Source organism: Nyctereutes procyonoides, unplaced genomic scaffold (assembly GCF_905146905.1).
Source record: "Nyctereutes procyonoides isolate TBG_1078 unplaced genomic scaffold, NYPRO_anot_genome, whole genome shotgun sequence".
NCBI classification, from domain to species: Eukaryota; Metazoa; Chordata; class Mammalia; order Carnivora; family Canidae; genus Nyctereutes; species Nyctereutes procyonoides.
The window spans coordinates 52,143,495-52,155,643 of record NW_026575121.1 but is presented as its reverse complement, the minus strand read 5'-3'; the positions used below and the strand labels follow the sequence as shown (position 1 = coordinate 52,155,643).

Here is a 12,149-nt window from a genome sequence, read left to right as displayed (position 1 = left end):
ACTGAGAGATTTAAATTTGGCATTACCATCATGATTCCAACCAGTTTTTCTCATTATTTTATTTTTATTTTATTTATTTGACAGACAGAGCAAGCACAAGCAGGGGAAGCAGCAGGCAGAGGGAGAGGGAGAAGCAGACTCCCCACTGAGCAGGGAGGGCAATGTGGGGTTTGAACCCAGGACCCTGGGATCATGACTTGGGCTGAAGGCAGATGTTCAACCGAGACACCCAGGTGTCCCCCAGTTTTTCTAATCTTATATTCAGAACAGTTATGTCACACTCTAACAATAAAATATCTAAAAATTATTCCTTTAATTATGTTTCCTTGAAATGAGACTGTTCCTCAAAATATGAATGCTGAAAAAGTAAAAACTAAAATGTACCTGGTAAAATTACCACTTGTCTCTCCCCACCATGTAGTTTAACAAAGTATTTGTAATAGACCCATGTCCTACCTGGGGCCTCTAGAAGACCACGTGTATTGATTTGCCGGTAACTTCTCTCTCAGAGAATACTCAGCAACCATCATATCGGGAGAAACATAAGCACCAACGCCTGTCGGGTGAATATCATCATTAATGAAAGGACATAAAATTCGATCCGAATTCTAAACCCACTATTCACTCAGCTGTGACTTTAGGTAAATACTTAATCACCCTATAACACAGTCCTTGCTCATAAATGGAAAAGAAAGAAAATTTAATGAGCAAGGAAAGTTAACCATGTACCAGATGTTATACTAGGTGCTTTGGTTTTGAATATAAAAATATCCCCCAGGATTATCATGTGGATTAAATATTAAAATATACCTAAAACTGTCTGTGTAAAAGAAAATGAGAAATGTGTCTTAAACTATAAAATATTAACTTTAGGAAAATAAGGGAATTAGTTTGCCTTCATTTTCAAGCTACCACTGTACCCATAATTCTACCCATAAGAGGGATAGCAGTATCCCTCTTCCCCAAAATGGCTGTAAAAACAAGCAAGCAGCACAGATACTTAACATGCTGCAGTCTTCCAGATAAATATGTAAAGCAGAGTAGTCAGAAAGGCTCTTAATTCACAGACTCTCAGGGATCAAACTCAAGTTTCTTCATTCTAGAAATCTAGAAACAGTCTAGAGAGGGTCTAGAGAAGGCTGAAAATACTAAGTGTATAATGATAGGTGGAGAAAAGGTTTAGAATCCAGGTCTACCAGCGCCTAATTCTTCTTTGCAACATATACACATGCAGAGTAGAAGACTGAATAAAATATGTGAGATAAGAGGATTTAGGTTAACAGTGCTGCCACATAAAACGGTAATCACTATGAAATTTAGTTTAAAATTATCAATGAGTCTGGGGATAAGAAAATGACAAAATACTGGGTACTGTGGCAGAGTGGTGTATTTTGATCTTTAGGTACCTTTCAATTCTATTTTGTTTCATTTTAATTTATGTATCTAAAGTATCTAGAGAACTGAAATACAAAGGACAGATCACAGGTAGGCACTATTGTCTCAATACAGGATTTAACAGAATCTATAAATAAAAGCATGTCCTAATAAGCTAAGATCACTGCTATCAAAAAAAAAATTTAAAGGACCAGTTTCTAAACTTGGATACTTAAATGCTATTATGTATCTATATCATCTACAGTAACTGAATGCCTATAATAATAACTATAATATGTATACATTCAAGCAGTTATTTATGCATACACCAGAAAAATTATTTGGGACCAAAGAGCTTTCATTGTCATGCATCCAATTATGTTAAAATATATTAGACTTATATTGTTCTCGAATTTAAAAATAAAGTAAAAAATTCTAGACATCAATTACTATCTATTTGTTCTCTCAGTTCATTCTCCTCCTCATTTCATGCCTCATGTTAAGAAAAACAGAAGGTGGGTGTTACGTTTTGTGGGCGTTTTCACACAAGTTGGCAGCTACAGCTAATCTTATCATTTTCCTATTATGACTGCAACTCATTTTGATTCCCCCAAACTCCTGCTGACAGGCATTTTCCTCATTGAGTACAGTGGAAACGGCAACACAGCATCGCATCCTGTAGACCAAACAGTGGAAGAGAAGCCACATTCTCATGAATAAAACTTCTCCTTCTCGGCATCTGATTCTTTCTGCATGTCCCAAGAGAAATTAGAGGAGACTATACTGTAAATAAGCAGTCATATACTATAAATAAAAAGTGAAGCAAGTATCTGTGTTTATGTCATTCACTTGGTCTGGAAAACCCTTCCCTTGCTCATTTCTACCTATCAAAATCCTCACAGCCACACTTCTTTCCGAGAGCCTCACCTGAATTCTTGAATCAGAAGTAATTGCACTTTTGCAAACCCAGATTGTACCTCTCCTTCCCTCAAATCACTTACTGCAGTCTACTTCAGAACAGCAGTTCTCTACTAGCTTTCAGGTCCTGAGGGTGTACACTCAACTTCATGGGGTCTTGCATATAGTAGAGATACAATTAACATCAGATTCACTGAGTTTTTTGCTTGCTTGTTTTTAAATAAGTCTATTTCTAAAACAGGAAACTAACCTATTACACTTGACGTAGTTCCACCTGGACAACCGACCGTAGAAAGGCATGGACCGTTATTTCCAGCACTTGAAACATAAATTATATTATGCTTCCAAACTGCTTCACTGATTACTTCACAAATTCTCCTGAAAGAGAGTATTCCTTTGAACATAGAAAACTGTCCCATTTTTCAAAAAATGTATTATTATACTGCGAAGAGATTTTCAAATACGGTTTTCACAAAACCAAATGAAAATAAGGATTCTAAATAGTAGCACTAAAACCGTGGCTACAAGTAGGAAGGTATGCATTTGAATCAGGCGACATTCTCAAACTATACGCTTAGCCTTATTCCCAGCATTTACAATACCAAGATGACATTCAAATGTGTGGTTAAGTAAATTCTGGCACCTCCACCATGGGTGGAACAGGATACAGCCAGTCCAAGAGATACACCTCAGCTGGATTTTAGTGTAAGGAAGGAGTCATGAGACCAAGGTAAATGTGGGAAGAATGCTAGATTCAATGCTGAACTATGTAGGCAAAATAAACTACAAAAGGATCAAAAGCAAATACTGAAATATCAGCAGGTATTGGATTAGATGGTGGGGCAACAAGTAGTTTGATTTCCACCCTCCCCTGCAATACTGTCTTCTGAAATGAATCCTCAGGGGATTCCTATATTTATGATCAGTAGCAAAGGTGAAGGGGAACAAAGGCGACAGACAGGAAGGACTTCAGAGTAAGATCTAAAATACAGAGTCTGGCTAGAACCTGATAGCAAACAAGAAATGTACTGGTATTAAATAAAAGAGATGACGTTAGGCCACTGAGGAAATGCAGTCAATAGAAAAAAAGGCCTAAGGCCAAGAACGCCACAGTCCTCAGAGCAAAGGGAAGAATACTAGGGAAAGGTAACCCTAAAGGATGATTGTCAAAGGAAGAGAGAAAGAAAGGCACTTAGGTAAAGCAGGCACCGAAGCAAGAGAAGAGGGCAACATTATGGTCACGAAAGAAATGAGTGAGGATGACAGAGTGATTGTCATAAGGGCAGTAAAGTGATGTGTCACAGAAAACCTAGTATTGGTTAGCTGAGAAAACTTAGTTATTTGTTAACAGCAAACTGTAGGGTCTGGCTTGGTAAAATTTTCATTTTGGCCGGCCTTTATCAAAGAACTTCAGAAACCAGGTGATAGGTAGAGATGGATGGCCTGGTGGGAATGGGGGACAGGTGATCACAAGTAGGTAAACACTATAAACGAAGTGATTTCAAAGTTATTACCATGAAAGAAGAAAAGGTGAGGTGACAGGAGTTCAAGGCTGAGCTACTGAATTTAGGGGCAGGAGGACACCATGACACAGAAAGGCAGGGAGTTGTGTAACATCAAAATACACTGAGGAGCCTCGGAAATGATGAATATACCAACCAACTGAGCTTTGCTGGAAAAGTGAGGGAAAGCAGTATGAAATGAAGAGATCTGTCTGTTTGTTTCAAAGCCAGCAGATTCTAAAGCATGCCTGTGGAGTAATATTAATCCAGGAAAGGAGAGAGGGAACATGAGAGCAATTTTTAAGTAAAGGAAATGGGAACCAGATAGCAAGTGCTTGAGTAACTTTTAACCCTGAGCACTTCACTTATTTAACATTTTTTGGGGGGTGGGGTGGGGTGGAGTACCTGGGTGGCTCAATGGTTGAGCATCTGCCTTCAACTCAGGGCATGATCCCAGGGTCCTGGGAGGGAGTCTCACATGAGGCTCCCTGTAGGGAGCCTGCTTCTCCCTCTGCCTATGTCTCTGCCTCTCTATGTCTCTCATGAATAAATAAAATCTTAAAAAGTAAATTTTAAATGAAATTTTAAAGATATCTATTTACTTATTTGAAAAAGAGAGTAAGAGAGCATGTGTATGTGTGAGCAGGGGGTGGAGGGTAGGAGTGGGAGTTAGGCAGAGGGAGAAGAAGAGGGGAAGAATTTCAAGCAGACTCTGTGCTGAGTGCAGAGCCCAACTGAGAGAGCTCAATCTCATGACCTGAACTAAAACCAAGTATGATGTTTAACCAACTGAGCCACTCAGGCAACCCTGCACCCAGCACTTCATTCATTACACAAGAAGGTGAGGCAGAGAAGGTGGGGTCAGGTATAGGAAGGGCAGAAGTTCCCTCTGAAGGCTTGTATCTTCTCTGGGAAAGGAAGAGTTGAGAACATCAGCTGAAGGAAGAAAGGAACATCAATGAAGGTCTTTCAGGAGAAAAGAAGATATAAATGATCATAGAGGAGTGAAAGAGTAAATGCAGGTAATTGAAGGCAATGCTGAGTGACCATCTGAGATTCTTGGTCACGAACTTAAAATCAGTATCAGTGTTCGTGTTCACCAAGTTCATCAGGTCGGGTGGGCTCACTGAAGAGATCAGCAGGTTTCAGCAAGTCTAGCGTTCTATCAGGTCAGTACCCCTGGAAGAGTTCAGGCTGCTTGTAAATGAGGAACTGTAATGATGGATGGGCCGGCGAGTCTATCTGGCTAGGAGGGAATCACAACATCACAGACAGGATCGTGGGGACGGAGGCTAGGGGCCCACGAGATACACACTTACCATCTTACCATGGGAATGCTTGTTTTCATAGTGTATAATCCAGTTATAAAAACATTTAATACTCTCCATCAGCTAAAGTCTGTGCCTCACAAATATCTGAGAACACTCACCCAGAATTTGGCCAGTGAGTTGCTTCTCCATAGCTGTAGTTGACAAGATCACACTTATGATTTATGACTTCTATCATCTATTAAAAAGATGAAGCATCTAGTTTAGGCAGCAATTTATAAAAAGATTAGCCAGTAAAATAAAGGCATGGAATCCCAGTTTCTTACCAATCATATTCTATTTCAAATCCAAATATATACTTACTTCCAACTTTTAAGTTGAAAAACAAAAAAAAAAAAAGGCAGAGACAGAGTATAGTAAGTAGTCAATAAAAAATATAACTAGCATGTACAGAATGGAATGGTTCTTACTAAATTCTAAAATCACTGAAGTTAAGGTAAAATCTAATTCATACATGAAAATGAAATTCAGACTTAAGTTAAATTCCTCCTAGAATGATGGAGCAAGCTGGCTAAAAGATTGGTTTAGGGTTTTTAAAGTATCTCAAAATAGTGTGCTAGGGGACTTAGTAGAAATGAGAAATATATTTTCATATTTTCCAAAAAACTTTATCCTAATAATTTTTAATAAAAATAATTTAAAACTGAATTAAGCATTTTTGCTTCTTAGGACAAAGTCCTGAATACCAAATACAGTTCAACGTTTTCTTAGTAAACTCAAGAACACTTTATAAACCTAAAAATATCCAAGATTATCCATCACTGATCTTCTAAATCAATACCTCACAAATACTCACAGCTCGTATCAGGCCTGTGCCGGTTTCCATTGTGCTTAGTCGTGTATCACCAATCTTGATGGAAAGAATCTGAGCCCCGGGCGCTACACCATTCCGCTCCGGTTCTTCTGGAAAATGCCCAGCAGCTATACTTGCTACGTGTGTTCCATGAGCTCCTTGAGCAAAAAGAGAGGAAAATGATAAAATATTTTCAGATTCCAAGTTTTAACCGTTCAATATATTAAGCATGATGAAAATAATCTAGTAAAAACATACTCTCGCTTTAACATCTATGTATTATTATCTTAAACCTCGTCAATAATTTATAAAAAATGAAACTTTCTGAACTACATACACTACTCTGCTACCCTGGATTCTATCCTGTTCACTGAAAGCAAAAGGCAAGTCACAAAGGAGAGAAAGTATCAGCAACATACACAACTGACAAAGAGCTTATTTCCAGAATAAGCTTTCCAATCCTAAAGAGAGAACCCAGAAGAAAAATGGGCAAAACGCTTCAAAAGCATTTCACAGAAGGGGATAACCAAATGGTTAAATAAACATATGAAAAGATGTTCAACTTTGTGACTCACCCAGGGAACGAAAATCAATCACAATGAGACAGCTCAGTATGCCACTCAAGCTGACAAGAGCAACTGTGGAGGAAGATCTGCATTCACTCCTACGCTACTGGTGGGAAGGCAGACCAGCATTTTGGAATGCTGCACACAGGTATACCCTATGATCCAGCAATTCCATTTCCAGAAATGCACCCAACAGAAATGTGTGCACATATACACAGATGCATGCAAAAACATTTGTGGCAGCATTGCTTGCAAATTTCAAAAACTTGAAACAACCCTATGATCCATCAATAGTAAATGGATACACGGTGCATTCATGGACTGAATATTATACAGCAAAAAATATGAACTACTTCTAAACATTATGAGATGAAGCACACAAAAATAAGGTTGATCTTAGAATTCACACACAAAAGGATATATACCGAATAATCCATTTATATATAATATTATATATATTTATATATTCCATTTATAAATGGAAACATATCACCTTGGGTTGAATTATGTGAAAGTGTCACTATTTAATCATCTGTGACCTATAAAAATAGCAATATTATTGGATGGTTCAAACTAATGCAGTGATTGAAATCACGACCATAATTAGCTCTGGGAAGATGGAAGGTAGGTTAGTGTTTAGGAAGAGACATGATGGGGTTTTGACAATGTTTTATTTCTTGACTTGGTTAAACAGAAGTGTCTACTTTGTGAGAATGCAACGTGTATATAATTTGTGATTTGCATACTTTTCTATAGTATGTTATATATCAATAAAGCCAAGCAAAACAATACAAAGCAGCTAGGGCTTCTTTTTTTTTTTAAAAAAAAGTGAAAAAGTTTCTTAAAAGACATGGGTAGAGGGATCCCTGGGTGGCGCAGCGGTTTGGCACCTGCCTTTGGCCCAGGGCGCGATCCTGGAGACCCGGGATCGAATCCCACGTCAGGCTCCCGGTGCATGGAGCCTGCTTCTCCCTCTGCCTATGTCTCTGCCTCTCTCTCTCTCTCTCTGTGTGTGACTATCATAAAAAAAAAAAAAAAAAAAAAAGACATGGGTAGAGAGAAATATCCCACCAATGTCAGATAAAAAATAATAAAAACACAATGATAAATGCCTACTGGTACTGGGCCTAATGTTTGGGTGACGACAGAGTCGTCATAGCTCCAGAAGAAATGGGAGTCCATAACCCTTCTGTCTGCTGCAGGGCTGAGAGTCCTGTGCTCTAGACAACTCCTGTCACACAAGAATATGGAACTAATGTCACCAATTCTTCCTTTCCTGTTTCTTTCCAATTAAAAATAGGGAAACTACCAGTCAGAGTGGCTTATATGTCAGCAGGCTGATCACACCACACATGGACAAGAACATGGAGTTCTGAAGTGCTTGCAGTCTGCTGGTCATGTATAAAAGGATACAGCCACTGTTTCTTAAAAGGTTAAATACGTACCTATCAAATCCAACCAGATTATGATTTAGACTGGACCAGATATAATTTGGACTGGACAGATATCAGTCCAAATTAACAAAAACATATTTGCACACAGAGACTTATACATAAATGTTAAAACAATCCAAATGTCCACCAGTAGGTGAATGTATAAATAAACCACGGTGTATCCACACTATGAAATACTACTTAGCAGTAAGGAACAATTTATAAACATAATATAGGCAAATTCTATACCATAACTATTCTACTTAATACAAAATTCTAGAAAATGCAGGGTCTAGACTGAGAGCAGTTCAGGGGCTACCTGGGGCTGTGGCTGAAAGCACACAGCTGGATTACAAAGACGACAAGAAGACTTGTAGGGGTGATGGATATGCTCATATCTTGACTGTAATGATGGTTTCTTGGGTGTACACATCTATCATAACTTATCAAATTGTGTATATATACCTGCAGTTTACTGTACTTCAATTATGACTCAGTAATATTGCGGAGGGGGTGATAAGAATTAAAGCTGTCCTTGCTTCCTCCCTAGATAACCACTATCCAGAAGCCGATCCTTCCCATCTATATTTTTATCACACACATATATCCATGAATATTGTGTAGTATTATTTGGCATGTTTTACAATATTACATGTTTTATCGACATATTTTTCATTAAAATTCATGTATCTGAGACTTATGAATACAGGTATATGTAGATTTATTCGTTTTGTTTTCTATATAATATTCCACAATGAATAATACAGTTTTAAATTAACCTGTTCTTTTGCTAATGGGTATGTGAATAGTTCCCAACTTTTTTGAAATTACAGAGAATGCCATATGAGGATCTTTGTACTTGTAGGTGAACTGCTTAAGAGGCAGTATGTGGAAGTAAAATTCCTCCCAAAGGAATTTTCATAAGATGAATTATGTTGATGGTTTTTTTGTGGCTGGACCATGCTTGTACTCTTGCAATGGATCCTATGTGGTTATGACTTTAAAGAATACAATACCTTGCCAAGGGGGCCAAATCCCATTTATTATCCCATACCTAGTTCTTTAGGTGGAATTGCTAAGTTAAATTCTCTAGAAGACTGCCTTATGGCTTTAGTAATTTATCACCCTACCGCACCAAGTTTCTCTATAATTAGCAGATCTGAAACAGAATACCTCCACTGGTCACAATGGAGAGTAGGTTTCCATCATCATATATATTAACAGAGTAATTCAGCATCTCAGCTGTGCCAAAAGAACCATATTCTTGGGCCTCTTTGTAGTTTCTCAATACGGTAGATGTACTCAAATCCCCATCTTCATTTGAATCAATGCAGGCTCTGGAAATTGAGAATAGATAGTGAAATTTATTTTCTTGGCTTTCTAAAAATAAGGCGGTATGCTTTATTAGGTACTTTCTTACTGTCCTATTTTATCACAACACACATAGTAACTGTCAGGTCTATAGTGCTCTGTTTTAGAGAGTCACCAGTAAAGATTAGGTAAGAAGCTTAAAGGAACCAGCCTTTATATGAAGGCATGTATAAAGGACTTTAGGAACACTGTCCATTACAAAATTCCAGACACTTAAGAAATTAGACCAAAGCTTAGTCTAGAGCTTTAGACTAGTTCAGGATGATTATGACACATAGCCTAGGCCTTATGCTCCCTTCTGCTTCTTTTATAATTGGTTTTATAAATCTAACAGTGTGTGCAGGCTCCTTGAAATTAGATGAACTATATAATGTGCCTCATCCCCATTATAGCTATGGGGATGAGGCAAACATTTATTTTTACAAAAAGCTCTTTATACATAGTTTTATGTTGTCCTCCTGTTTGCTCTTTATTCATTTTATTACTGCTGTAATTTTTAAAATATATATTCCCAATACTAGAAGAGTCTCATTAAAGCTAAATTAATCTAAAATAAAAGTCATAAATGGAATGCACATCATTTCAAGGTCAATAGTATGTTTTTAGCTTTTAGGCCTTTGTGCAGATTTGCTAGATAAGAAGAACTATGTTTTAATAAGCTAAAGTCAGTCACAATTGCTACAGTGAAGAAGAAGCCCACTAGTATAGAGAGGGCATTTATTATAAAGACTAAAGCATGCGTTTCATTAACAAACTGTGATAGTTTACACAGAAGGATCTCCAAAACTGTTTTTATGTGTACACCAATCAACAGTGCAGCCAAAATGATTTAGGGCATTCCAAAAAAAGACATACAATATAGGAGATTGAACACTCATGGGGAAAGTGAGTCAAACAGAAAACAAGGAGCTTATCAAATGGAATAAGGAGTGAGGTTAACAGGTAAAATGTACTTCACCAAATCCTACCCATTTGCAGAACAGAGTAACACTTTTGGTTCCTAAAAGCATGTAACTGGCCAGTATCCATCCTGGCAACCATCTGTGACTTCCTCCTCTTTATCCTGCCCATTAGACACTCTAAATTCCTAGCAGTTCCTCCATCATCCTCTTGACTTTCCCCTTTACCTTCAATCCCTGTCCCTACCCTCTCTGCTAACTTGAGCTGATCCCTCAATGAAATCTTTCTTGATGCTTCTGAGATGGGCTCAGATGTTCTCACACTGGCTTCCACAGAATCTAGAGTCCGTGGAATAGTTTCTCTAAAGTCTACCTGGTACAAAGTTGGTACTCAAATATTTGCCAAATGATGAAAGAACAAAGGAATCAACACCTTTAACAACATTCTCACAGCAAATACAGTGACATATTCCACAAATCAGTTTCCTGTAACCATCATGAGTATGAAGTGACTCAACACTCAAGCACTATATCAAAATGTCAATATAAAATTGAGTGACTTCACTCAATTCCACAGAGAGCACGTATGCATATGGTGCAAGGGTACAACTTTCTGAAGGTGGCTGGCTTAGTTCAGGAACAGCTGTCAGAATACCAGAAAGAGAACATGGAAATGAGGTTCATGGGTAGGATGAGAGTATATGTGTGTGTGGGGCCGGACAGAGGGGTTATAAATTCTCGAACATTTGTAATACGTTTCTATGTCTAATTTTCTATGAAAAAAATCCACAGCTTTCTTCAAACTCAAAGGAAATCTGAGATAACAAGGTCAGAAACTGCTGAAAAGAAACCAGTTAATGGTCTTTCCTTCATGTAATCCTTTATAAAGAGTTTTCTCAACCAGTATTTTACTCCCTATTGAGTTTGATCCTATACATCCTGACAAACACTTAAGAGTACGCTTATATTAGGTTAACAGGCTATGTGCAAAGATATGGGTTTAATGGTAGAAGTGTAGCCGGAGGGGATCCCTGGGTGGCTCAGCGGTTTGGCGCCTGCCTTTGGCCCAGGGTGCGATCCTGGAGTCCCGGGATCGAGTCCCGCGTCGGGCTCCCGGCATGGAGCCTGCTTCTCCCTCCCTCCTGTATCTCTGCCTCTCTCTCTCTCTATGTCTATCATAAATAAATAAATAAATCTTAAAAAAAAAAAAGAAGTGTAGCCGGAGGGCAAAATCAACAGTCTTTGCAAAAACAAAAGTCAAGGCACCTGAGGTCACTTTACCTCCTCTCAGAAATGGCTGGGATTTCTGAAATGATAGTGCCTACCTTCGTCTTAGGTAATTTGGGATCTCTAAGATTCTCCTCAAAAGATTCTGGATCTAACTCTGAGATGGGGTAGGAGAATCAAAGCCCCATATGGTATACAGTATCATGCAAACAAAAATTATTTCCAGTAGCACCTGAAAGCATAATTCTGCTGCATGGTTCATGGATTATAACATTTTCTAAAATGTTACTTCAGTGACTTCAGCTTTTATTTCCTTTATTAAGTTTCATTTCCAGTACAAAAATTCCAAAAGCTATCTTAGAATCCTATTGACAAACTGTTGCAGTATATCCCTTGCTTTGTCAACTGCCTTAAAGATCTTGGAAACATATACTGGCACCCTGGACATCCTGATCCAAATTTCTTCTCCTTAGGACAAAGTTAGTAATGTTTTCAACACATGTAAGAAACATTTTAAATGAAACCATCTATTGCCCCAGTGCCTCAATTCCTGCTAATATTAGATTATTTTATCTACTTAAGTCCTTGTGGTACATTCTCTTACTTACACTCACTTTTGTATCTAGTATTTAGCCCTAACTTTGCCTCCTCTCTCACACTAAAACTTGTCTAAGGCTTATTACTGGGAATGACTATATCATGTGGTAGATATATCAAATTTGTTACATCATACATCTG

The 12,149-nt window shown here is 38.0% G+C and overlaps 1 protein-coding gene across 3 annotated transcripts in view; it reads right to left on the bottom strand.

Annotated features, from left to right (window-relative positions):
* The window catches only part of TPP2 (tripeptidyl peptidase 2), a 67,606-nt gene that overhangs the window by 33,047 nt on the left and 22,410 nt on the right, over positions 1-12,149 (bottom strand). For all 3 annotated transcript variants that reach the window (XM_055335911.1, XM_055335912.1, XM_055335913.1), the window contains exons 6-10: positions 9,088-9,251; positions 5,919-6,073; positions 5,224-5,300; positions 2,543-2,670; positions 457-556 (exon numbers count right to left, since the gene is read on the bottom strand). In XM_055335911.1, the coding sequence (XP_055191886.1) occupies positions 457-556; positions 2,543-2,670; positions 5,224-5,300; positions 5,919-6,073; positions 9,088-9,251 (624 nt within the window). The remainder of the gene's footprint in view (positions 1-456; positions 557-2,542; positions 2,671-5,223; positions 5,301-5,918; positions 6,074-9,087; positions 9,252-12,149) is intronic.